General features: G+C 39.6%; 2 protein-coding genes across 9 annotated transcripts; both read left to right on the forward strand.

Annotated features, from left to right (window-relative positions):
• Positions 1-3768: 3768 nt before the first annotated feature.
• LOC112281669 (kinesin-like protein KIN-7C, mitochondrial) lies at positions 3769-15826 on the forward strand. 5 transcript variants are annotated; one of them, XR_016502468.1, is made up of 25 exons: positions 3777-4720; positions 5693-5787; positions 6230-6319; positions 6599-6651; positions 6986-7051; positions 7262-7315; positions 7548-7607; positions 7719-7800; positions 8176-8243; positions 8503-8565; positions 8725-8829; positions 9084-9188; positions 9367-9474; positions 9716-9862; positions 10004-10189; positions 10550-10729; positions 10917-11120; positions 11253-11393; positions 11656-11778; positions 12033-12083; positions 12210-12257; positions 12559-12840; positions 13159-14530; positions 14985-15239; positions 15487-15826. XR_016502468.1 is itself a non-coding variant. In XM_073533390.2 (24 exons), the coding sequence occupies exons 1-23, from the start codon at positions 4353-4355 to the stop codon at positions 14524-14526; spliced, it is 4047 nt and encodes a 1348-aa protein (XP_073389491.1). In that variant the 5' UTR covers positions 3777-4352; the 3' UTR covers positions 14527-14530; positions 15045-15177. The 5 variants fall into 5 exon arrangements, 2 of the variants coding, with proteins under 2 accessions (XP_090105574.1, XP_073389491.1); XR_016502466.1 differs by having other exon boundaries at positions 15051-15239; XR_016502467.1 differs by having other exon boundaries at positions 15056-15239.
• A 4998-nt stretch (positions 15827-20824) lies between these two features.
• Positions 20825-26578, forward strand: LOC112280916 (uncharacterized). Of its 4 annotated transcripts, none has more exons than XM_024516867.3 (11): positions 20825-21110; positions 22009-22065; positions 22314-22708; positions 23223-23299; positions 23597-23825; positions 24218-24372; positions 24497-24542; positions 24818-24909; positions 25167-25263; positions 25390-25446; positions 25628-26578. In XM_024516867.3, exons 3-11 carry the CDS (start codon positions 22544-22546, stop codon positions 26141-26143), a joined length of 1434 nt encoding a protein of 477 aa, XP_024372635.1. In that variant the 5' UTR covers positions 20825-21110; positions 22009-22065; positions 22314-22543; the 3' UTR covers positions 26144-26578. The 4 variants fall into 4 exon arrangements, with proteins under 4 accessions (XP_024372635.1, XP_024372633.1, XP_073389838.1 ...); XM_024516865.3 differs by lacking the exon at positions 20825-21110 and adding an exon at positions 21152-21790; XM_073533737.2 differs by lacking the exons at positions 20825-21110; positions 22009-22065 and having other exon boundaries at positions 22073-22708.
• Positions 26579-27161: the final 583 nt, after the last annotated feature.

The raw sequence follows: 27161 nt of genomic DNA on the forward strand, positions 1-27161 counted from the left end.
TCATCGCACCTCCAGAGCTCAGGTGCCGTTATCCGTGCCGCGTTGGCCTGCACATTCGGACCCGTCCAGCAGTGCATTTCCCTGTTCCGGGTACGTGGGCCCGGGTATCGCACACCGCGGCCATCGGTCTCGTTATCCCCAAGCTCCCTTTGATCTTCTCAAGGGGCTCGATTTAGGCTCAGATTTCAGAGAAATAACCAGAATCCTGCAGTTTGTGCTTTGCTATCTTACTAAAGTTGTTATTCCAAGCTTAAAATACAACACCCATGGAGAAACTTTGTTCTCGTTGGCATCGGTAAGAACATGGATATTTATACCATGTTTTGTGTATCACTTAGATCATATCAAGAGTTACTACTTTTATACTTAGAAGTCCAAAGCAAAATGAAGAACATGATCTCAGTCCTTTGCTTGGGGAAGGAGAATTTGTGTCTAAAGACCCTTGCATCCATACGAGTCAAATGTCAAACTTTAAATTTCAAAAGTGTGTTTTAAAGGTTTGAGTTTTTATTGCATTTTTGGGATGCAAAAAGGCAACATTGTGCAGGGTTTTGAGGTTGAAAAGGTGCTCTATCATTTATTTATTTAAAAATGAACTCTCATTTGTGGAAGTTGTCTAAAGAGGGGAATGACCCATGGTAAAATATTCCTAGAATGTGTTAAAACAAAGTGTGTAAAAAAAAAGTGAACATGACATGTGTGAAGTAATTAGAGAGTATACTTTCTTGCTATGGGGGAGGAAGCAAATTCTTTAAGGAATCTTTGGAATCTTCATTTGGGGAGAATTCACCATGGAAACCACACATTTTCACTATTACATCCTTGAATTTAGGGAACTATATAGTGTCAAAAAAAGGACACCGTTGAGGGCCCAATCCATTACAATAAGACTAAGTTAGATTGTGAGTATGTTCTGGAAGCTTTATTCCAACCCATTCTCTTCACATAATGCCAAGTCAAAGGTACCTTTTTAGAATTTCCTACAGAAAATGTGTTAACCTTGGGTTTAAGGGCTGCTTTCCTTCAAGCTCTTGTGTGAGGTGACCTTGAAAAAACAATGAGTTTTATCTAGATGATAATGTTTTGACACAATCTGCATGATGGGTTTTTACAATCAGGATCAAACAATTGCACGTGGTCAAATAAATATTTCACATTGACACAATGTACGGTGTGAATCTTTCACAAACAGAATCAGACTTGTTAACATCTGGTAATTACAAAATTGTAGTATAATGACATATGTTGACAATTCAATATAATCCAAGGGCAGTAAAATGATATGGTTACCATGCACAGATTGTAAATCAAGTGAGTGTCCCAAATCTTGGTATTGAGTAAACTAACCACATTTCATTTTTTATGTGCATTTTGTATCAGGTCATAATGGTTAGTTGAACAAAATAACAATCATTCACAAATGGAGATCTATTTTACAGAACAAATCCAATTCAACAACATTTTAATGTTCAGACTACAATTTACATGCTTATTTGTTGAGTGTTTTTTAGTAAAATTTATCAGATTGATCTACTGCTCCCCATATTAACAACACTGCATTTTATTTTATTTTTAATGTAAAAAGTTAAACAAGCTTGAATTGATTTTTTGAAGTGAGCTTTTTTTTGTTGAGTAACCTCTGTGGAAGGAAGTTGCAAAGGAGAAAAAGATAGCACACCCTCTTTTTTTCTTTTGTTTTTTTTAGAATAATTGTTTGAAGAAGAAGATCGAGGATAGAAGAAATATAGAAGAGTTTGACAAAATCCAGTTGGTGGCCATGTGTGCCTCAGTTGATGTCAGTGTTTTTTTTCTAAATGGATTGAATGAGGTACAGACTGCAGACACTAACCAGTATGGACAAGCATACCAAAGGCAAAACAAAATTGCAAAAAAATATAAAATAATAATACTTTTCTGATGCAGACTGCATGCTCTAGAAAACAAAACAACAATAGGGATGTTTATTTATCCATTCAGCTCAATTTTGTCAGTTTTTATTTTGAATTGCAGACCTGCGTATATTCTATAAAATCCAAGGTTTCAAAGTCATTTTATTTTATTTTCCAAAACATTTGAATATATATATATATATATATATATATATATACTTATTTAGTTGTTTATATTTAGAAACATACCATGTGTATGTATAATATACATGCAACTATTGTTGGATGTTTTCCTACTCTCTTATAACTTTGAAGTTTTGGTCCCAAGGTTGAAAAATGTAACATGATTTGATCCATGTTTTAAGTATGCAAACCCTGATTGGCTTCATTGCTGCATGCAAGCCACCACAGAGGCATTAAGTAGCTTCACCCACACATGAACACCAACCTATTGTTAAACACTCTTTTGTGATGGTAAAATCCTTTTATAGCAGCAAAAAAGAAAATTAAAATTAAAAAAGTAATAAGTAATTGTGAGTGAAGTAAGCTAGACTTTGCATGCATACAACTATTTGTTTTGTTCATAATTATTCCACACTAGTTTGTTTGAGAAAGTGCACATTATAAATCAAATAATATCAACACATTTGATTCATTTGGTCCTACTTTCTGTAAGAGCATTTAATTATTATTGCTGGTTTCAGAGATAAACTCTTTCTGAGCAAACAGACGAGTCTAATTTAAGACAAACACACGAAGTAAGCATAATAAGATTGCTCACATTATTGGTAGAGAAAGATTAAATTTAGTTCCAATACATTCAAATCAAGTTTTGAAAGCTTAACATTGCATTTTGCATTCTACAGCATCTCTCATGCATCATATTGTAATGTACTAAAGACAACACCCAATACCTTATCTCAGTGGATAAAAATACATCATCAATATTTCCAAACCCAATCCCTACACTCAGAGACAATCATTAAAGTTGAGTCAATGGATATTTATTAATCACTTATTCCAAAGAACACCTACCACCCACATTAACACAAGAATACACAATATATAAAAATATAAAATTAGTTACATACATATATGAGAATATTAAATAGATCCATGCTTTTACTAAATGGACCCACCACTCTTGATGAAGAATATGGTAATTATGATGAATGTAGTTAGTTTTTATTGGTTGCAGATCCAATAGTGGAAATGAATCTAGAGGTCATGTATTTATTTATTTTCATGATGGTTAGAATTAGTTGATTTAGTAAAAATTTGAGTCTATTTAACATTCCTATATATATATATATACATAAATATATATATTCATAAATAGAGAAGAGTGCGTTGGGATAGAAACGGATGAAGGATGAAAACATTCATCCACGGCGACTGGGTCATCCTCCATTTAAATGAGAGGAAAGGGCGATTCATGAGGGGAAGGAGAAAGAGGTGGGGTTATGCACGACTGATACGTAAGTGCTGAGATTGGGAAAGGTTGTAATGGAAACACCTGAAACGAACAGACGAAACGAATCATGATCCCGACCTCCACTCAAATCCCGCCTAACAATTTGGAACCATGAGCGGGAACAGAAGGCGCCTTCGGGAACGTGAGGTCGGACTAAAGGGACAAAACACAGGGGAACAACACAAAAGAACGCGAAGGGGACTTGTGCCCGCCGGGGAACGGCGTCGAAGGCCTCCCTCCAGGGGGAAATTGTGACCTCAGCCGACGTTTGGGTGTAGTGTGGACGCCGTCTGCGTGTTTCCCCAACAATTTGACCAGAGTTTTCTTCCGACTGAAGGTCGGTCCGCCGCAGTCGTCGTCTTCTGTTCCTTCCTCTCGGCTCTCGCTTCGGAGTTAATGTCCACCTTTCTTCATTGCTTTGTGTTTTTGGGCTTTGCCTGCCTCTGCACTCCCCCAGGTTTTGCTTCCATTTTTCCATGTATTGTATGGCATCGAGATTTCGAGTTGTTTCGCATCGGACGCGTGTTCGTTTTGCGAATATTTTCGTGTATTTTGGTTTCAAGATGGTGCAAGATGGGTATGACGAGGGGATCGAGAGTGTGGCGGGTGGAAGCGTGATTGAATAACCATCGACGAGGAGATCAATTGCGGCTTGTGTTGAAGGCGCGTTTTAAGTGCCGATGTGTGGAGTTCTGGAGGAATTAGAGTCCCTTGAAAACTTGGGCGAGGGACTTGCATTGGCGGACTTTTTATTAGCTTGCAGGAAAAATCCTTGGCGTGACGAAGTCGTGTGCTGTAGTTTGGTTCTCCGGTGATGCGTCGGTTGTTATGGTTGTAGTTGTAGTAGGAGGCGTTTGGTCACCATTTCCAGTGTTTTCATGTGTGGATCTTACTATTGGAAAGGGGGCGAGACGTTGTGTTCAAGTTTTGGATCTTAGGCGTGGTGGCTTTTGGTGCCCTATTATTCATCGAACGTTCTAGAAGAAGACATGGCATCGAGTGCCTCGAAGCCGCGTACTAGCTCACCGTTCCGGTTTCGAAAAGCTCCATCTGTTAGTGCGAGCAAGACCTCGCCGTCTGTCAATGGGAGCAAGACATCACCATCGTCCTCGGGTTCACAAACTCCTACTTCTGCATACAAGACTATTGGAATTATAGGAAGATCTTTGACACCCGCCAAAGGAAGAGGCAGTAATATTCCTACACCTCCCAGTGCCACGCCTCCGCAGAAATTCCGACATAGTTCCGCCTCTTCCGCCTCAGCTGGTAGCCCTCGGACTCCAACTTCTGCTAGAGAGGATTTTCTAAATCGCGCAAAGGAAAATGTGTCCGTAACCGTTCGGTTTCGTCCCCTCAGGTACTTCTTAGTTTTCTTAGAACGTATGCTCATTCTTATTTTTCAAGGCTTTCAACCCTGATTGCGAATGCTGCGCAATACGCATTGATCGACGAATAATAATCAACAATATATTACAGGATTTTGATTTTCTTATATATGGTTTTTCCCCTTTCTTCTCGTCCGGTGCGTCTAATGAAATTCTTTACCCAGTGGCTCACGTGATAATCACTGAGCTTCCCTTGGCCAGGTTAGTTGCAGCTTCTTTAAGTGTATACATTGAAGTCTTCTGCATTAAAGCTCATGAATCTGCATGAATGTTGTCTGTCTTTTCCCTACCAATAATTATTAGAGCAAGCTATAACTTTTGGGACAACTGAGCTTTACCACACATGCCTTCATTCTTTTGCTATTCATTGATGTAGGCAATCCCGATGCACGAGTCCCCTTCCTCTTACCAACTCGCATAATTTGTTCAGCAGCTAGTGTAAGATTGATAGTTGTGCTCCTCATCTTTTGAAACTCAGAATGGAAGGCGATCTTAACATGTTCTGAATGTGTCCTGTTTCAACACTCTTTCTTCCAACTTTCCCGGTCATGTACATTTGCTGCTCAATCAATTACAGTACTGTCTGTCAGTCTTGCCAGTCTTTTATTGAAGTGCCTGTAACTCTGTTCTCGTTACATGATTATTTCATATTCCATGAAATGGTGATCTTCATAGGTTCTTGAACTGCTTGTGGTAGACACTCACAACTTTCTCTCTCATCCTTCGAAAGTAAAAAAGTGAACGTAGCTTGATAGGTTGTAGCTGTCGCCTTGCGCTGTATTCGTAATATTCTCACTGCTGCTTCAAATAACATGCACTCCGTCATATTTTGTTTGCATTCATCTACTTGTCCTGCCACTGGGGCACATTCATGCATCCTACGCTAGAAGCAGAAGTTAGTACCCAAGCGTTGATCTTTGGACGTCACTCTTGTCTGCGTGCAGCCAAAGGGAAATTCAAAGAGGTGACGAAATCGCATGGTACGCTGATGGAGATACAGTGCGAAGCGAACTTAATTTATCAACTGTCTACGCCTTTGGTATGGTCACTCAACTGCTTAGTCTACGATAGCCTAGTGCAGCGGTGACCACATGATGTTTTTGAATTGCTGACTTGTTAGTGTCTATTTTTATTCATGACTAGCTATGAGAGGTAGTAGTTTTGCTCTTATCCTGGAATCACGAACTCTGCCTAGAGTATTAATACTAGAATCGGGGCGATGTTACTTGCCGTGCACCTAGTTTACTCTATGCTGATTGATAAGTTGAAACAGAGGTCACGAGACCACTTGAAGAGACCTCGTCTTGTGTTCATGGCCTTGCCAGTGACTCGGGTGCTAACTGAGATATTGTATTTCTGTCATGAATGTGATTGTCGTTGACACTTGGGCTCCTTGATGATTGTGGTTCTATAATGTACGTTTGAGTTTAATGGTGCATGATTATCGTGTATTCACTTCTTGTTTGGCACTGGGAATAAAGACAGAGTATTTGGTCCTGCAACTACCACCAGGGGAGTGTATGATGCGGCTGCCCAACACGTGGTTAGCGGAGCTATGGAGGGTGTTAATGGTAAGTTTGCATAGTGCTCAGCAGTTGAATTCATGTAGTCTATTGTTCCAGTGTTCTAGGATTTAGGAAATTGATAAATGTATGATGTGATAGATCAAGTAGATGAGTATGTTCTCTGGTTCAGGACACATTTGAGATGATTTAGATTCTGGAAATGAGTGGAGTCTATTCTTCCTTCTTTCTTTTGCTTTTGTAGCTTAGTGCAGATGCTTACACTCAAGGCTCGAACTTTCAGATTTATGTCTTCAACACTGTGATGTCTACGTGGTTGGGGTACAGGAACTGTGTTCGCGTACGGTGTTACCAGCAGTGGAAAGACACACACCATGCACGTAAGTTTTAGTTTAAGGTGCTCAACACTTGTGCCTAACCAATTCTCTTACTCAATATCTCTTTTATCTGGCATATGTCACGGGGGCGTGAGATTAATAATATAATTTGATCTTCTTTATTTCATTTCCTTTTTAACCTATTGCACGATTTCAATGATCGCGAGTTTATATGCAGCAAGTTCTTTCAGTGTGCATATGTTGCACATGATTGATATGCAGTAGTACTGAAACTGTGGATTTATATTAATTCAGAAATCTGTTAATTATTTCTGGACATGCGCGAAATCATTTATTCAGCATTTTTTCGTTTCCTTCTTTGAAACTCCCGATGCAGGGCGATCAAAAATCACCAGGAATTATACCTCTGGCCGTCAAAGATGTTTTCAGCATAATTCAAGAGGTGAGACATTTTGTTTGTCGCTGGAGTTATCTTATATTCTCATCATTCGTGCACTCAACGTTAGTTGCTGATCCTACTGAGAAGGGAAAAATATAGCTGAACCTTTGAGTTCTTGCGGAAGTGTGGTACTGTTTATGCTGATTGTTTAATGATACTCACAAATGATGCACCTATGTGGACCTAAAGTTTACTTTTGTGTTTTTGCATCAGACTCCAAGTCGAGAGTTTCTTTTGCGGGTTTCCTATCTCGAGATCTATAACGAGGTGGATATATAACTCTGTTGGAAACTCCTAGTGCTGATTGCCGCTCAATGAGTGAAATTCGGTTTTAGAGTTTGTCAATTGGAAACACTGGAGATGAACCTAGATTTTTTGGCTTTTTCTGATATGGTTATGTACTTATGACGTCCGGGGACTAAGATTTTCACGTATCGCAATGCTAAAATACTAAGATGTTGGTCTTAGCTTAAACCATACTTGGGTTTTTGCGTGCTAGGTTATCAACGATCTGCTGGACCCCATCGGTCAAAACTTGCGTGTCAGAGAAGATAGCCAGGTATTGATTTTTTTTAGCTTAGTATAGTATTCATTTTGATTTATCTTCATTGGATTTTTGCGTACATCTCACCTTATTAATCTCTTCGTTCAAATGGTGGTGTTGTGACAGTCGGGCACTTACGTAGAGGGCATCAAAGAGGAAGTGGTGTTGTCCCCTGCTCATGCCCTATCCCTTATTGCTGCTGGAGAAGGTAAGTCACCTTTGATTTGGTGATACAATTGTTTTCTTCTTGAAGCAACTGGTCTTTCGTTCCTGTTTCTCACATTAAGCTGATGGTGTCACTCTAAGGCAACAAGGCAGAAGAAAAGTACGTCTAATCAGGACAGAACTCAAGCTTTTTTGTTTTCTAAATTTGCATGGCTTTGATGAACTATTAAGACTTTATCACACTTTTACAACATCTCTCAATCTAGTCCTTTTTCTACCAGTATCGCCTGAATCTCTGTATTCATCTCCTGTATGCTCTCTTTCTTTTGTAAGAAAATACAAATTCAGGAGTTAGTACTGTTCTTAAGGATTTTATTTCGAACACTGACACGGAACTTGCAAAGTGTTTCATGAACAGAACATCGGCATGTTGGCTCGAACAACTTTAACCTCCTCAGTAGCAGGAGTCATACAATCTTCACAATGGTTTGTTTTTGTCCCGTCTTCTCTTTCTTCTGTAGCGGGAGGGCCTCATTTGAAATTCACGTTGCACTGGTGGTTTTGATCTTTTTGTTCGTATTGTTGCCTTATTTGTCCTTCACTGTCGTATTAACCTCCTCTATGTTAGTCTTCGTGGGCAACAGAATTGTGTGCTTGAAACATCCGTCTAGAAATGGGGAACAGTATTCTGTACTTCGTATATCTTCGGGGCTGTATTAAATGTAGTGCTTTGGTGTCTGTACAGACTGTAGAAAGCAGTCCACGAGGCGATGGGTATACGGATGAGGACGTCACCCTTTCTCAGCTTGTAAGCATGCTACTTTGCACCCCAATTATCGTAAGAAGGATTCTTCTAGTTATAGTTGATGGCATCCACCTTCTGTGCTCTGCTTGCGAAGTACATCTTTGATCAGCAGCTTAGCTTTTCCAATATTTAGCTAATGTTAGATCTTTGTTGGATTTTCAGAATTTGATTGATCTTGCCGGTTCAGAGAGTTCAAAGACAGAAACAACTGGTCTTCGCAGGAAAGAGGGATCATATATCAACAAGAGCTTATTAACCCTTGGCACTGTGAGACAGACCTTTCATTTTAACAGCTCCCAATCGAATTGTGTGTTTCAGATACATTTGTAGATGGTCTCTTATTGAACTCAAGGATATGAACGGATGTCAAATTATGTATGGAATGACTTGCATGAGATATCTTGCTCAACGTTTCATTTGATGTCTGCATTGAGTTTATCTGGTACATCTATCAAGCTTATTATTGTAAGGTGACCTAATTTCTGATGATGGCTTTTGACAATTGGTAAATCAATGGCCAGGTTATTTCAAAGCTCAGTGATGGAAAAGCGTCACATGTGCCTTATCGAGACTCGAAATTAACGAGACTTTTGCAATCGTCTCTCAGTGGACATGGCCGTATATCGGTAGGAATCTTTCTCGCTTTGTATCCTGGCTGTACGAAGTAGTCAGTCAGCTTGAGAATGTTGAAGTGGATGATAGCTTGTTTCTTTTTCCCCTTGTATGAATCCTCAAAATCAAAGTTTCTTTTCTGGCAGCTTCTAATTTCTGGAAGCTCATGGTCTTCAATCTTGTTTCCCGCAGTTGATATGCACAATCACTCCAGCAACCAGCAACAACGAGGAGACACACAACACACTCAAATTTGCGCACAGAGCTAAACGGATTGAAATCCATGCTTCCTCCAATAGGGTACTTTTCTAACTGAATGTTTAAGGTTGATACTGCTTTAAGTTATAATGAATACTAGATTGGCATGTTAGCAATTTGTCTTCTTACCGATGTTATACGTGTACTATCCATGGCTTTGGACTCGCTGCTGTGGCGACTATTCAGTAACCGCTCAGGTGACCTGTAATATTCCAGCTTTTGAGTGTCTTTTAGACTGATATAAAGCTCTACGCTTCGTCCTTTTCTGATTTCCCCACGGCAGATCCTCGATGAGAAGTCACTGATAAAGAAATATCAGAAGGAAATTACTAGCTTGAAAACAGAGTTGGAACAGCTGAAGCGTGGCATCATGGAGCAGCCATATGCTGTGAAGGAAAGCAGTGAAGACTTGGCTCATCTGCGCAAACAGGTGATTTATTTGTAGGCATTGCATTTGCATTAGCGAGATCCCAGAAGATTGATTGCAAAGTAGGTTGGGTACCAAGGATTTGCAATATCATGCCTTCTAATTTACATTGTTGCTGATTTGTAATGTCATCTTGCTTGACAGCTGGAAGCTGGACAAGTAAAGTTGCAGTCACGGCTGGAAGAAGAAGAACAAGCAAAGGCAGCCCTCATGGGGAGAATTCAACGACTTACGAAGCTCATTCTGGTCTCCACCAAAAATACTATTCCACCTGCTGCAGTTCCTGAGAAACCCAATCACCGGCGAAGACATTCTTTTGGTGAAGAGGAGGTACAGCACACGCCATTTTCACTAGCATTAGCTCTATTCATTCAAGTGTTTCGCTAATCAATGAGATTCTTTTCATTTTGACGTAGAATTGTAATCTCAAGATCCCTTCAGTGCAGGTTGCACTTCTGCTACCCTCTTTTATTATATTTGTTATGTAGCTTCACTTGAACGAACACATCGTTTCTAATAGCAGCTTCTACGGGATTCTGTGAACAGTCATTCATGTGCATTGGGTGCTGGAAATGGTTGATTACTTGATCCAGCTTCTTGGATAGGGAATATTTGGGGTGCATCGCGCTTTCAGGCTATTTTTTGTTTGCAAAGTGGTGATATTACTGATGTTAGAATCATTGTTGGCAGTTGGCTTACTTACCAGACAAGCGAAGGGATTTAATACTTGAGGATGATGATGAGGGAGGTCAAGGAGGTGAATTTGACGCGAAGGGGGAGGGCAGGGACGGCATTGGCACAGATGACAGTTGTAAGGATGAAAAGAAGGCTATCAAGAAGCGTGGCATGCTCGCTTGGTTCAAGCTTCGGGTGCGTATTTGTTAACATTATTTTGCTTATGTATTCTTAATTATAGTGGTACTTTGTGTAGGTGTTTAAAGTGGTTGGGGTTTTAGTGATGTATATGTATCTCTGACCCAATTAGTACTGAACTCTATGAGAGATAATACTGATTTTCTGTGTTCTGCTTGCTGACATAATATTTGTTATGTTCCAGAAAAATGATTCTCTCACTTCAAGTCCCTCAGGGAGCTTCGATACAGACAATCTGCCGAACGGGAACGCAGATGCTTATGACTCTGTAATGGATGTTCAATGTGCCACACGCAGAAAATCTTTCAGTCCTAGTGACTCTTTTCCGGAATCCACTCAAGCGGGGGAACTTTTTAGTGCTACTGTTCGAGGTCGAAGGCCACCTCCAGTAAGTGTCAATTACAACTTAATTTACGCCTTTCAATAGGCGTTCAAAATGTATCTCGTCACTTTAGATCTGAGCATTTGTGTTACTCCTTAGACCGTTGATGTCTTAATTGTGATAACTGGATTGGTGTAGACGGGAACAACTATGGCCGACCAGATGGATCTGCAGAGGGAGCAGGCTAAGATGCTGGCTGGGGAGGTTGCTTTTTGCACCAGTTCACTGAAACGCTTGACGGAACAATTATCCAATAACCCAGATGACGCGCAACTTCAAGTAAGTTCTGGCGACTTGTATGCTCATTCTGGATGTAGCTGACATGCTGAAAGTATATTACAAGCTACTTCAGTATCTAATGTGTTTTTTTGAGAGATCGATATCTTTTCATGGCATCAAAATCTATTAATTTCGGATTTTCATTTTTATCGCGAATGATGTTTCATGAGTGGCATATTTGTTGAAATTGCAAAAGGACCTGTCAACTGAAGACCGTATGTCACAAAGTGCTAACCTTGAGCGAATTGAAACTCTTATGTAGGCTCAAGTGGAGAAAGCTAAGGATGAGATTAATGAAAAGAAACGACAGATACGGATGCTTGAGCAGCGCATTAAATCTGCGGTCACATCACAACCTATTGCGAATGCCTTTGAGATGTCTCAGGTAATTTGGTGGCGCTATTATCTACAATGTAAAGTGGGTTCATCAATTGTTGGTTGGATTCATGATTTTGCTGCTCCTATTTGATAGAATTATTGTAGCTATCTATTTGAAAGGTTTTATGGTCTTTAAATGCCGTTACGTACAGTATCCCATTGTTTATGTTTTTATGTGATGACATTGCAATGAGAAACCACTGTTAAAACCTCATGCTTGATGTATGCTCGGCTACCTCTGATTGCAAATTGTGATGGCAGCAAATTGCAATGCTTACCACTCAGCTCAATGAGAAAGCCTTCGACCTTGAGGTGTGTGCGGTGTGTTGTCATATTATTTTCATTTTCTAATTTTTTTGATAAAGATTACCAGACTGTATTTTCATACCTCATAGTTTGATGTAGTATAATCCTCACAAATAAGATGTTTGTCCGCAGATAAAAACTGCCGATAACCGCATATTGCAAGAGCAGCTGGAATCAAAGGTAAGAATACTTTGCGGTCTTCATGCTATATCTGTCCACAATGCATTTGGTTTCTCTTTTTAGTCGTATCTGTAGCTAGTCATTGACTTTGTGAGGCTGAAAACGGACCCTCTGAATCGGTATTTATTGATCAAAATCTAATTCTTAGTATCACTTAGATAACCTGATACGTTCAGGGTGTTTTGCTTTGAAAGTAAATCCTCTTACCCCATCTTAGAGCCCAGGTTTTGGTTTCTGAAGACCCCTTTCGAATTGGTGCTTTATCTGGAAGGTAACTTCATTTTGTGTTGTGTATCTGTAGACTGTGGAGATCAACGAGCTACGTGAGACAGTTGTATCACTGCAACAGCAGCTCCAAATCGCAATGGTGGAGGGTAATCTTGGTCGACACAAGCAACTAAATACCCTTCTAGACAATCCGGAGGAAATGGGGGGATGGTTGAACAATGGTAATCTGTCTGGAGAGCTTCAGTATGTAGAAACAAACGGGTCTGAGAGTGATAAATTTGAGCGCAATTCACAGGCTACCTCCAAGGACATAGACGACGGAGACGCCCTACTGCAGTCACAGATCCTGATGCAGGTACAGAAATGAGTTTTGTGATTACAGCACTATTTTGAAATTGTTTACTCGTTTTCATTTTGGGAGTCAATTTTATGCTTTTTTTTCTGTTTATCCATGCCATTTCACATCACAAACATGCCTTCTGAGTGCTCATGTCTAGTAGCATCTAAAGGAATTACTTTTCCAAAAAAACAGTAAAGGTCTTCCTTAGTATCTTAATTCCGTTTTTTACTGCGTTGGACTACCTGAAGAAGATTCCATCAATCATTTGGTAGTTTGCTTTGCATTTGTTCAACAATGACCTGTTTAGATGCTTTCTGAACTGTACTGTGACAGTCTGCTGAGATTGAGAACCTGAAGCAAGAGAAAGAGAAATTGAAAGTTAGCATAGAGAAGCTCAAGCAGGAGAGTTCACGTCTGACTGAGGAGAAAGACAGTCTCCACATTCGGAATGAGAAACTGACAGAGGAGTCAGCGTATGCAAAAGAGCTTGCTTCACAAGCCGCTGTTGAACTCAAGAATCTTGCAGAGGAAGTTACAAAACTGTCATTTCAAAATTCAAAATTACAAAATGATTTGTTACAGGCTGAGGAAGCTACTTTTCAGAATGCGAAACTGCAAGCTGAGTTGGTAAAGGTGCAAGGCGAACTGAAGAAATCAGAGGAAACAGCATTTGCTTTGGCTTCAATGAAATCACCTAGCAATATTGGGCGATCGAAAGTGATGACCAATGGAGATACCCACATCGATACCGAGAATACTGTATCTAGTCGAGGCTCTCTGTCTCGAGCAAATGGTGGTGTGAATAGAGGTGGAAGTAATGTAGCCAGCAAGACTGGAAAGTTCAACTCTAATGGTAATCACTTAGAGGATGTGGATTCTGACGCAGCTGTTGACAAATTGAAGAGAGAGCTCGAGGCAGCCAAAGCGAAGGAGTCAACCTTGGTGACAATCATGGCTGAGAAAGAGGCAGTACTCCATAAAGCACTGGAAGACGCCAAGCAACGAGAAACTACTCTAGAGAACGACCTCGCAAGCATGTGGGTACTAGTGGCAAAGTTGAAGAAGGAAAAAGAGGCAGGCATGAACCAGTCAAAGGAAATCCATTCAAATCCATCCCAGGAGTTTCAGGTCAACGGCAGAAGTTTCAGCAACGAGAGGGTTTTAGATAGCGACAAAAGCACTATACAAACCCCCAGCAAGCCTGCTAACGGTGAAGATATAGATGCACTAGCTGAACAGCTTGCAAGAACAGAGCTGCATGACACATTTGGAAAGAACTTCTGGAGTGGTGGGGGTGATTCTGTTACTTCAGATCAAACGGAACTGTGTTCTTCTTATTCTAACAGTACATTGCCAGCACTCGTACAATCAGCGAGTTTCGGCTCAGCCGATCACCAACCAGTTGATAGTGTACTCGACCAATTCAATCCATTTGCTGCAAGAAGTGTCCCAGCTTCAAAAGGTTCAAGAGAAGGCATGCGTTCTCTTGAGGAGCTGAAAAGATTTATGGACGAAGAACGGAGGAGAGGTTCAGAGCTAGGTACTCTAGTATCTCAGCTGAAAGCAAGCTCTATTCCAACTGCATCTACGAACCCTTTCTTACCTCATCACGTTGCTCAACAAGGTGACTCATCACAAACTGGTGGTAGATTTGAAGGAGGATGGACCTCCTTTGAAAGCAACTCCTATTTCAAGTCATGAACTTGTAAGTGAAGTTTTGTTGAAGAAAATGTGGAGTATTCAACTATTTTACTCTGGCTTGCTAGGTTATTTTAGAAATCCAACGGCAGGCCTTTACTATCATGCTCAGATATGTATCTTGACATGTCAGACGTCAGGATGCTTTATATTGGTTCTTTCTCTGGTAGTTTGTTCATACGTGTACTGTACCATTTTTTTAGTAGGTATTAGGCCACTATTTTGAGATTCTTTCTGCACATAATCTCATGTGCGATTAAGTTTAATTTTCTGGATTCATTTTGTCAACGTGAAGCTCTTTGGTTGGTCTCATTCTTCTTCCTCTTCTGCTTCTGCTTCTTCTTTTATTTTTTATTTTCTTTTTGGTATGTAAAATAATCCTGTTCCCTCTGCATGGATATTTCATGTCCCATTCTTTCTGAAGCGTCAGTTGCTATCCTTGATGTGTGCACATTTTATAGATAAGCTCCCTGTCACCTTGAAGTTTTTATGGGGCTTGTACTTCACTTACGTTTGATAAGATGAAGGACAGGGAGGGGCCAACGAGTAGCCATTCAAGTCTTCGAACTTTCGACTTGATCACTGAAGGGAAATTGATGCCGTGCCTCCGCTGCCCTCAGTCTAACGCTCTGCTTCCTCCAGCAAGGCTGACGGAGGTGAAGAGAAGATCTATGGTTGAAGCTACAAACAATATACTAGGAAGTCTTGAGGTCGAGGTAGAAACTTCTTTGCACCCTAAATCACCGTATATCATTGTTAAGATATGCATTTTCTTTATGTCGCAAGGCTGTTCGATGACTCCAGTGTACGATTTTCGTTGGTCACTGATGCTTGTATGGCTTGGGCTCCGTAGGAGTAGCGGTTGGTACTCTAATTTCGCACAATCTCTTCGACTTAAAAAAAAGAATTCGTGGCTCACCTTTCCTTCATAGATCTCATAATGCATGGTTTGTGATGACACAGGTCCTGACAAAGACTCATGCTGCCAATAAAAACGTATGCTTCAATCTGATCTATCAGCAAATTGTGACCTGAGAACTATCGAGGCAAGCCTTTGGAATGTTAATCAATAGTAGTGTAGAGGTGTATTGATAATGGTGTGGTGGTCTGAATTCAAAAAACCACTATCTTGTTGAGGCTGGTGTACAGTGCCTGAAACACTCCATCAAAATAGGACACGTTTATGTGGTTTTGACATTCTAACTTATTTGTTGCAAGATGTAGTCAACTTGTTACTGTGATTGTGCATGCTAAATGTCATGTTGTAAAAGCAGGTTTTCCAACTTTGGTGTTGTTTTGGTTTTGTTCTTGTGTATATTGTCATCTTCTGAACCCGTTTGCTGCATGACATCTCCTTAGGGTTACTGTGTTGCTTTTTTTATGCAGTATTTCTTCGCCTTATTGCTATCATTCAGTTAACGACCTTTATGTTGCATAGTTTAATCACCACAAACAGAAAGCCTAAGTATGTCTGGAGTTTTGAAGTCCGTTGTCAGCATTTTGTGCTGTCAAAAGGAAGGGGTTAACTAATTCCAGGGATATCTTGCTTCTCTGATTTAAGAAGGTTGACCAACAGGCTTACTTCCTATTTTAGAAAGTTGCAAATGTCTGGTCACATTACATGCTCTGATTTAGTGCAGTTCCTTTACTTTATTTTATGAAAATATAAACATGTAATGTTGTGATTGGTGCTTATTTAACCCACTCCATTTGTAGACTCCTCTGACAGTTTGTCGGGAAGTTTCTAAATTGTTCTATACCAGTCACATCCTTGTCAAAAACGGCCAAAAGTATCTATATAGAAGTGTCAGTCAACCTCAGAATTCACATGAACTAACTATTTCTTCGCTCAGTGACATATTTCTACAAGGATTCAGAAGAAACACATTGTACTAGGATTCACAGAAGTAAGAAATGAGTGCCAATTCTGTTGGGGAATGGGAGGCCACCAGACGACATGTAAATCAATCTAATAATCAGCAAAGGGGCTGAGCTCCAAGTACTGAAGAGGCAGGGCAGACACATGCAGAAACCCAGCAAAGTTAGTCTTACCCACTCTCAAACCAAACAGACAGTAACGGCCTACTCTAGTACCACATGGAACAGCACCAACAATAAAAACCAACAAAAATGAAAAAAATAAAACAAAACAGAAACAAACCAAATCCCCACCCCTATTTCCTTAGTAATCCTAGGGTTTGGATGATATGGCAAGGGGGTATTTTAGCTGTAGTGACACACTAATAATCCATGTGATTTTGTGGATGGATAGGCTCTTGCTTTTTGGGTTTTTAGGATTAGGGTTGGAGAGGAGTGAGTGGTTGCAAGGTTTGGAAGGTGTGTGGGTTGGTGTTAGGGTTAGGTTTGGGGGAGAGGTGGAGATTTGCATATATATATATATATATATAAATATTATTAATTTGAATTATTACCAATATCATTGTTTTCTTCTTTTGTCATATACATATCTATCTATATCTATATAGAATTATTGCCAACAAGTGATTACAATGGTGTGATAAAAATCATGATAATAGATTAAAGGAAATAATAATAATAATAATAAGTTCATGTTTTAATTGATGTTCCTTAGACTAGTGTGATTTTGGTCTCTAAAAGTGACAGTGGTGTGAAGAAACATGAAACAATTTCTGAACAGTCCTCATACACAAGTCTGGCATGGTTTTACATTAACAAAGGGAAGAGGTTGAACTCATGAAGAAGCTTATTAAGATGCCATTATTGGATTAAATCTAGTAGAAGTTTAATACACTAATTGAACACATTGAGATTGAAAAGAAGTTTTATATATATATATATATATATATATATATATATATATATATAAATTTATATTCTTTCTTCTCACAAGTGTTTCTAAACAAGGTGTTTGTGCCGTAGTAACCATCATGTTGTGGTCTTTGGTATCAAGGGTTCATTTTAAAAGTTGCTTGCTTGGCACCCGAAGTAAGTTTTCCACATGATAACCAAAAATATTTGTGTTTTATTTTAGGGGAATGATAAATAGACTCATGTTTTTATTAAATAGATCCATCCTTGATGAAGAATATGATAATCATGATGAATGTGGATGGTTTTTATTGGTTGCAGATCCACTAATAGAGAAATGAATCTAGAGTTAGTTTTTTTTAGGATGTGTGGATCAATTTAGTAAAAACTTGGGTCTATTTAACATTCCCCTTGAATTATAAATCATAAAACATTCCCTTATAAATTAATACATTGTTAAAGATGTATTTTTGTAACAAAGAAAAAGAAAGCAGAAAAAATAATCAAAATTTTAAAATAAAATAAAATAAAATCAATGATGCAAAACTGGATGTAAACCCTAAATCCTAATCCACAACAGCAGCACCCCTTGACTTTCATTTCACTTTGAGCTGCATCAGGAATGGAGGAAGGGATGTCCAGTATGTTGGTTACTAAGGGCCCCTTCAACTTGGCTTTGATATATATAGACATATAAATACAAAATTAGGTCTTATTTTTGTTTCTAGGGCACAAGCTTACCAACCAAGTCTGTTTGATGGAGGGGGAGTGTAATCCTCAGTACAGAAACCCAACCCTCCTTTCAAACAACCTGATAGTAAAAACCAATTGGTTTGCATTTGTAACAATGGGTTTTGGTTAACCCTAATTTAATGTGGAGTGAGTTGAATTAGTGTGAGGGCACTTTCTTCTCATGTTGGGTTTTAAACAATTGATATCTGTTTTGTTTCAAATAATAAGTTCCTATTAAAAACATTTAGAGTTAAATAAAGACAAGACTTAATCTTAGATGTACAGAATTTCAGAGAATTTTTATTGTAATTTCTTAATTGTAGCATTTGCATGTTTCAACATCTATCTTCTGAATGGAAGTCCCATGGAGATGAGTAGCAATTCAAAAATAACTTCACAGCTTAAGTGATTAGCGTGTGAAATGTTTCATAAATGGAGTTTTCTTTATTTATTTATTTATTTATAATTTTCGAAATGGAAAAGTTTCAACAGTCTTCTATACTTTCAGATATGAATATTGGTTTCAATACTTAAGTTCTATACAACATGAATGATGTGAAATGTATTTCTAAAGAAGTATTCACGATTTTGAATGATAACTATCCAGAGATTTTAAAGTAAATATTAAAATATGTTCGGAACTATAACTTTTCTGTTGCTCAATTAATCAAATTGATATTTGGCAAAACAAGAGTGTCGTGATTTTACTTTTAAAATCGCATATATATATATATATATATATATATAGGCAAAATGCATTTCTTTTTTAACATGTGTTAATCTTTTTAATGTCATTTTAATAAAAAGAAAAAAGGCTTGTACAAATCAAATTCTTATTTAAATTCAAAGCTTGGAAATGATTTTCACATTTTTTATGATTTTCATCGTTCCATACATATAATTTTTACAATCTATATCAGTTTGTTAGTTTACTAAATTATACATACATAGACAATAACAGTTCCTTTTTAATCCATTTAGGGACATCTGCATGTTAGATATATAAAAAAAAAGGATAAAGTTTCAGAGAGGTTTACTTATCTTTTCAATCATTCATTAGAATTATTAACTATTAAGAGTTAATAATAAATTAATAGAAAATACTACTAATCATTTTCATAAAAATTAATAGATTTTATTATTTTATTTTAAAATTTCAACATGAAGTTGGGAATAAATAAATAAATAACTATATATATATATATATATATATAAGATACATTCAACAGGATTCTTAAGTATTGTTGTGTAGATTTAGATTGCATATTGTATTTTCAATGGAAGATATGGAAGTTATTTTATTCTAATAACTAATTCTTTTTGAAAAATCTTAGCACATCTTGTATTTTTTTTTTTGTAAAAGTTATTGAAATTTTAAAAGAGTATCTACGAATTCATATCATTGCCATCTTTATCTTGTTCATTATTTTGAATTTTCTTCAAAAGAATTATAATGTATTATTTGGCTAACATGGTTACAATAATGTAATGTCTTTGATTAATAAGGATATTTTTGGTAATAATCACAGCGTTTTGCAATATGTTTCTTAACTTGTGTGAAGGTTTGGACAAAACAAACTTATACTATTTAGAAAAAACATTTACATTAGATATTCCATAATTATAAGAGGAAATTTATAAGAAAAAAGAAAAAGAAATCAAAACCAAACATAATATATATAGAGTACGGAAAAGTAAAATATATTCACAAATTCAATTTGCCCATGATCCATTTTTTAAAGAAATTTGTGAAAGAAAAAAACAAAAAAAAGGGGGGAAAAACAGTTGAAAAGCAGGAGTATGTATATACTAAAATGGATTAATTCACTATATAAAATCATGCTTTTAGAGATGAAACATAGCACAAAGTAAAGAATCAAGTTGTACAAAAATACTAGAAAGTTTGTTACAAATAATTTCACATTTCTGAGAATATAAATAATTGGAGTATATGAATATATATATATATATATATATATATTCACACATACTCACATTTTCATCATGGCTGTAATTGTGAATAATTTACCAAAACTTTTTTGTGGTATATTATGCATTTCATCAACTCTAGCACAATCAATTTAACTGAAAAAAACGCTTTTAATGTAAGATTTCAAAAGCACTTCTTTTCACACAAACAAAAACTAAATAAATAGAATGCCTCATATGAACAAGATATAAACCATCTAAGTGTGACCTCATTTTTTTACACCCAAAAAAGCTCAAATCCTTAAATTTCAAGCTTCTTAAAAAGAGTGATATAATATATTTATGTTTTATTAATTCAAAGAAAAAAAGCAGCATTAATACTTTGTACCGTAAATTCATCATGCACATACACACATCATTATAATCCATTTCAGAAAAGAAATCATTATCCAAAACTCAAGACGAATACACGAAAAAAAAAACAAAAAAACAAAAAAAAACGAAATTCCACTGTATTATTCAAAATCACAAGTATAAAAAATCGTACAATACACATACAAATTTACCTATCATGCGATTTTCATGGCTCCATGTAGGGGAAAGGAAACGGCTACAGAAATATATCTTTATCATAGCAACCTTTTCTTTACAGTTATTTACCTTTTTCGTTTTCGGCTGCCCGCCTTTTACTTCCGTCTGGTCCGTGAGTCGCACGTGCCGTCGAGAGGAGGGGAGCGCGTCGGCGTCGAGAGGAGGGGGGCGATGGATCCCTCGGGATCGCCTTCTTCATCGTGAAAACGCTGCCGTGAAGGCCGATCCTCGCCGTGATTCCGGCACATATCGTTGAATCTGAATGGGCCCGAAATTGGGTCCGAGGTCACCGTTGACGAGAGAGCATTATTGGCAGCAGCGGGGGGAGAGGGAGGGAGCTACACCGACAATCAACGCAACTCAAGCACCGGAGCCCCGCATCGCCATGGAAGAAGGGGGGCAACAGGAACAATGTAAACGAGAGCAATGCAGATTTGCTCATATGGCTGCCAGCGCAGCATGCATGAATCGTCGCGAAGAGCGATGTTGCGGGGACCGCACATTTCCAAGTATAATATGAGGCATCCTCGTCGACAGAGGCGTTGGTGGGTTGCTCTTACTTGGTGGGTTCCTCTGAGCGGTCGAATAAGTTAATATTTCTGCAAACGGAAAACACCATGATCTTCGATGTTATCGTTACGTCGCTTGGTTAAATAAGACTGAAGTTCAGTGGGGTCACTAAATGGAGTTGTCGCCGTAGCTATTCGTTCATCGACGAGATTGGATAGCCTGCCGGTAAGTAGTGGTAGTCGAGACGGCGTTGTTACGGTCCGTGAAGTGTATGATACGAGAGTTGAATGCTGCTGCCACAGTGGCTGCTGCGGGTGTGTCAACTGCCAGGTGGAATGAATGCGTTGCCACAGTGCAGTGAAGAGAAGGATGGAGAGAGAGATGGAGTGAGTTAATTGCTGGCTTGTATAAGATGTGATGGAATAGCAGGGCCCTGCCGCATCAGTCTTCGCTGGAGGTTCAGCTCTGGTCGTCATCCTCGCGTTTGTCGGGATACATACAGAGACATATTTTTACGGGGAGATGGACAGATAGGAAAGATTCCCAAGTTTTATACGCTCAGGGCAGCGGCGCCACTCTTGCCTGCCTTGCTTGATCGTGTGGAAGCCTGACAGGGGACCTCTGGTGTTTGGGTTTGTTTCAAATGTATTGCCTGATCTCATTCTGATCTCGTGTCGCGTTGCTGTTCGACGTCTCTCACGAGACTTGCGTTACGGTGAGTGTGGCGGAGAGCGCAGGTGATGGGTTTGTCAGCTCTATTTTCGTGTCAACGTACAATCGAGAAGTGGGCACTCCGTTTTGTGTCTTGGGGAGATTGGGATTAATTGGGAGGGCGTTTGGACGTGGTTTGGGAGGAGGGGTGCAGGAGTTTATCAATCTTGTCTTTGGTTGTTCGAGCACGCCATTAACGATGTCTTGGCCTGCGGTTTGCAGGAATTATTTGTTTGCTGGATCAATTTCTAGCAGTAGACAGTTGCTGCCGAGAGTAGAGTGAGTGCCCCCCCCCCCCCCCCCCCTCCCCCTTCTCTTGTAGGATTCTAGGTGTTGTGTGCAGTTCTTGTACGATGAAGCATGTGCTTTCATTCCAACTACTGGAGGGAAGCTTTGAAAGATATTGAATCCGTCGGGCAGCGGTCTATGAAGACAGAAAAAGCTCGAAGTCCTATGTCTCCGGGGCTTGTCTCAGAACGTCAGAGTGGCATGTAGCTAGTGTGAGTGCCCACCTACTTTGTCTCCAGTCTTGCAGGACAGTTGCTCAGCTGAAGCGCCAAAACCAATTCTGTAGGAATTGAATTCGGCTTCATTTGTCTCGAAGGGGTTATTTCTGGCGCGTGAAGATGCAGTCAGCCTAGTGCAACCTCCTGACATGGATCGCTGGCTGCGTTCGTAGTTTTGAGATTCTAGATAAAATTCTTGAACAGCTGGAGGGGGTTTGTGGTTGTGGGTGAACAACGCGAGCCAGCAAGCGATGGACGCTGTCGTCGACCATGTGCAGAGGCCCGTGATCACCAACCCCAGCGAGTGGGAAGAGTCGTACAAACCACTGCCCTGCCTCTTCTTTGGCCTTTTGATAATATGGGTGGTGTTGGTATTTGCGTGGACTTTCAACACGTGGACCAAACGGCAATTGCAGGTACTTGCATACATTTTAGACACGGAATTTGAGCTGAAACAGCTTGTACCCTAAACTTTTCAGGCCGTTACACTTCCAGTGCATTAGAATGAACTAAACCCTCCTGTATTACTGTCTGTCCAACCTCAATGAAATTGAATTCAATCAGGTTGTGAGTTTCGCTTTCACTGTTCGCGCTTCTCTACCTGACTGTCGCCCTCGTCAAGCGTGTTAGAAGTAATAATTGCACCCTATTTTATCGTTGATTTTGACTTAACCTGAAACAATTCCCCATCTTACGCCATCTATTACCGATCTATTATTAACTAACAATAAGAGGCTGAAATTGTGGAGTTGTAAGAAAGTCCTTCGCGGTGTCCTTTGGAATGTGTGAAGCTCAAGCACATCCTCTTGTCAGTAGCGGCTACTGGTTGTTCAAATATTAAGTATTTGAATTAGTTAGAAACGATCACCCCATATAGCTGTGAATTCTTCATTAATTTTTTTTGACAAGGCTGGACTGTTGGAACTACAGACTAGTAACTTGCAATGGATGTTGACGGCTGTTCCAGTTCTCAAATCTCTAGTTCTCGCCCTCTCCTTCATATTCTGGTAACCTTCGTGATCACCACCTTGGGTCCCTCAAGTTTCAAAAGTTCTGTGATCTTGGAATCTTTGTCACCAATTTACTTACATTTTGCTCGGTGTCAAATAGTAACCAACCCACTCATTTTCATTGGCTAGATTGGGGTGGGTATGGTGAATTTCAATTGTTTTCAGACCACCAATAAGATTAATAGAAGTAATGTAGGCATTTCCGTAGAATCTTGGTCGCCTTATTACTCTTTACTTTAGAGAGTTTCGATTCAATGATCCGTATGTTTTCCTGAAATGTGTGTGTGACTGTAGGTATTCGTGCCTGAATTCAAGCACCTGCTCCTTCTGGGTAGCTTTTGGAGTTTTTGTCTCGCGAATATTCTTCGAGACTGTGTGCTTTATGGCATTCCTGTTAATTGCCCATGGCTACTGCATCATGCATGATCAACTTCCCGTGACAGAACGCCGCAGCATAGCCGGCCTTGCTTCGCTCCTATACTTGACCCTTACCGGCTACAAGGCGGCTGTTCCACAATTCACCGTGAGCCTCTCTCTCAACTGTTGACACTCGTGGTCCTGAATTACCCATTGAAAATAGTATTTTTTTTGGATTGCCACAATAGTCCTGGCCATGCGGAAATCATCATGGGACCTGGAATTACAGAAGGTCCGATTTCAGAGAGTTGAGGAAGATATTGAACAGAATGCTGCGGTATTGCAAAGTTAGTGGACGTTTGCCGCTGATGGAGAAAACAAAGTACTGTTCTGGCAATGATCCTAACGTTTGTCTTCCACACTAAGTGAAATATGTGAATGAAATCCAAATACCTTTCCAGGGTGTGAAGTCGCTTGGGAGCTGTGGTCTTCGCTTTCGCGCAAACGGCCAACTGCTCTGAGGTGATATATCAACTATTTCGTCCTTCGCGTGTGCAGGTTTTGGTGGTGTTAATTTATGGCTTGATCCTTTATGTCATCATGGTACACATTGCCCGCAACCTTTCGCTGCTTAGAGAACAGCTTCAGCTGATTCAGGACGAAGGCGTCCACATGATGCACACTGCTGTTTACATCAAGTACACAATGTTCAAGTAAGCCTTGAAATCATGGTTGAATATTTACCAAGAGAACAGCTGCGTCCTCAAATTGTTCCTTGTGTCAATTACGGTTTTGACCGTCAAGATGCAATGTAGCTTACCTGGTCATCTGTTGCAGGAGGTTTCAGCGTGGAATGCTTATGATGGTTATTGCTGAAATTTTGGTAAGCACTCGAACCCTTTGATGCTTCTCATATGCTACTACTTTGTATACGTAGAGATATAATCAATAACATTTTGTGGGCTTTAAGTGCAACTAATACTAGTGTCAAAGAGCCGTGCAACGGATTGCTGACGGAAGGATCTTGATTTTTGTAGCCCTCATTGTGTCAAAAAGTCATGAGCTAGGATGGACGAAGGAAGCGTCCGATAAGTCAGTCCGATGGAGTCATTACATGCGATATTGGATATGATGTGTATGCTACCTTGTTGTATGCAGATGCATGCACGATCCGATGGCACGGCTAATGAGTATTGGATGCGCTTGCTTATGCGAGAATGTTCGGAGATTGTCATTTTCTTTTACATTGGGTTAGTATTTGTCACAATATTATCTATTTGGCTTGACTTTCTCTGATCCACAATGATGGGATAGTCAGTGGTATGCAGACATTCGCATACTACCAGCATTATGTGTGACCATTCCTAAAAACCACACCCCCTCCATATTCTTCTTTCTCGCCGTTTCTTGTTACTTTCTCTCTAATGTCTTCCTACTTTTTGACAAGATGGCAAAGTATGCAAGTGCGATATTCACATTTTTTTGTTTTTGCAACTCTTGTCTGCAGATGGACCTTCCGATCTAGAGAGCTGACTCCATTTTTTACAGTCATTCCTACTCTACATTCCTCTGGTCAGCGTATCTTGCCACCTATTTACAGCGTTGTGAGGCACTTATCTGCTCTACTCTGCTATTCTTTTGGCACTATTCCTGAATTCATGAACCCATTTACACCGTCAGATTTAATTTATAGTGTGCAGCAGTCTTAAGCCATTGTCGTGGTTTTCCAGGAGATTAATGAGAAGCAATTCAACAACTTGAATCACAAAGAGTGGCACATTGGAGTGGTGAGCTTCTTTTCTGCGTTCTCCTCGGCAGGGTTGCTTCCTCTCTCCCATTGACTTGGTAGAATCCTGATCTTGAAAAACCTAGTCCAGGAGGTTTAGGAAGATCGAGATTCAAAGATGGCAAGGGCATGGAATGATTTTAGTTTGAGAAATGTCTGATTGCTTTTTTTGAATCTTGCAGCCCACCTCAATCTGCAAAAATGGAGAGACGCAGAGGCCTATGTTGGTGATCGTGCAGAACCCAGGCTTTTCTGCCTTCGCTATCAATGACGAATTTGGAAAAAACCCAAAGAAGCCAGAAGATGCCCTCAGTGATTCCCCTAACTGTCAGACATGCCCCTCCCTGGCACCCCCGGCGACATTAAAGGGTAATGACTCATCTTCTTCCTTGTTTGACCACGATGGATTGCAACTTCGGTTACGAAGTTCTGGCGATCTTTCGACTAGTACAGAATCTGGCAGCTGGAGAGACAAATCTGGATCTTGCGAGCGGGTTGTGAAGGAGAGTGGTAGATCGGTTGATGTCAAGGAAGAGAAGAGTTTCCTGAACGAAGTGATAGTAGATGTGAAGGGGTTGAGGCGCAACTCTTGTCTGCCCTTCGAGAATTCTTGTAGTGATTCGCGGACGTTGCATTCAAGATCTAATTCAAGTATCGTCTTACAAGGGTTGCCCATCCACCAATCAGGCATTGTATGATTCAAGTCGACCACAACTCCTTTTTGTTCATACAACCGGCTACCTTCTCAAAGCTTCGTTGTACATGCAGATGGTTTTTGTTGCTTTAACTAAGATCTATCTGGCATGGATTCTTCGATCTGCAGGCCATCTTACTAACCAGGAGAATAAATGGTTGTACAATGTACATATGTAGAGTAGCTCAGCTTCCCTTGGGAACAGCTTGAGGAAGTATAAAGGTTTAGATTCTTATGCGATAGTGAATCCTTGTGGGGAGACTGAACACGGAAAATGCTGCTTTGTGATCAAAAAGTTGCGGGGTATTCTGAAGTTTGCAGAGTCGCCAGCCAAAGGGCTGAATCTGTTCATGGCTGTTCTGCCTTTCTCAACAGTTGTACTATATCCATTTATGCAAACAGTGCATATTGAATCAAATTCAGCTCATGAATGCGTGACTGACGGTTTGTATCCCTGCTCTATTACTAACGATTCCTTTCTAAATGAGGATCGCTTTGCTAATTGACTTTACCAAAACACTGTACATAGTATTGGTGACATTTCATCTTTGCATCTGAACACTGAAAGTTGCTAATGTTGTACTCAATTGTCGTTTACGAAAACAGCTTCTTATTCTTCGTAGTACTTCATATTATATTTAAAAAAAGGGTGCATCCCGTGATCAATCACTCAGTAAACTTCAGAATACCCCGCAAACTCACCTATGCAGTGGAAGGTTATATTAACATTTAACAATCCTTGACTTTTGGGGGGATAACTTCGAATAAAAGCTAACTGAATACGTGACAGCCTTCTTATCCTATTTGGGAATGAGAACCTTCTCAGTGCCACGATTCATTCACGTGCCCCAGCTGCGAATTTTTCCTCGTTCTCGGTTGAGCCGTGTTTACTCATGAATTCTGAATTTGTGCAGATGCCTTACGACTAGGCCTCCACTACACCCTCTTCCACCTAACACATGGCGCTGACAAGCACAGAGATGGGTCTATCCGTTCTTCTGACGCGTCTTTGTCTCAGGAAT

Source organism: Physcomitrium patens, chromosome 4, assembly GCF_059467195.1.
Source record: "Physcomitrium patens ecotype Gransden chromosome 4, ASM5946719v1, whole genome shotgun sequence".
Taxonomy (NCBI): Eukaryota; Viridiplantae; Streptophyta; class Bryopsida; order Funariales; family Funariaceae; genus Physcomitrium; species Physcomitrium patens.

Coding starts and splice junctions, on each gene's coding strand:
- LOC112280916 (XM_024516867.3), top strand. CDS start 22,544: ATGGACGCTGTCGTCGACCATGTGCAGAGGCCCGTGATCACCAACCCC. Junction 23,300..23,596: donor GCCCTCTCCTTCATATTCTG/GTAACCTTCGTG, acceptor GTGTGACTGTAG/GTATTCGTGCCTGAATTCAA. Junction 24,373..24,496: donor ATCAAGTACACAATGTTCAA/GTAAGCCTTGAA, acceptor CATCTGTTGCAG/GAGGTTTCAGCGTGGAATGC.
- LOC112281669 (XM_090249448.1), top strand. CDS start 4,353: ATGGCATCGAGTGCCTCGAAGCCGCGTACTAGCTCACCGTTCCGGTTT. Junction 9,475..9,715: donor TCCATGCTTCCTCCAATAGG/GTACTTTTCTAA, acceptor TCCCCACGGCAG/ATCCTCGATGAGAAGTCACT. Junction 10,730..10,916: donor TCGCTTGGTTCAAGCTTCGG/GTGCGTATTTGT, acceptor GTTATGTTCCAG/AAAAATGATTCTCTCACTTC.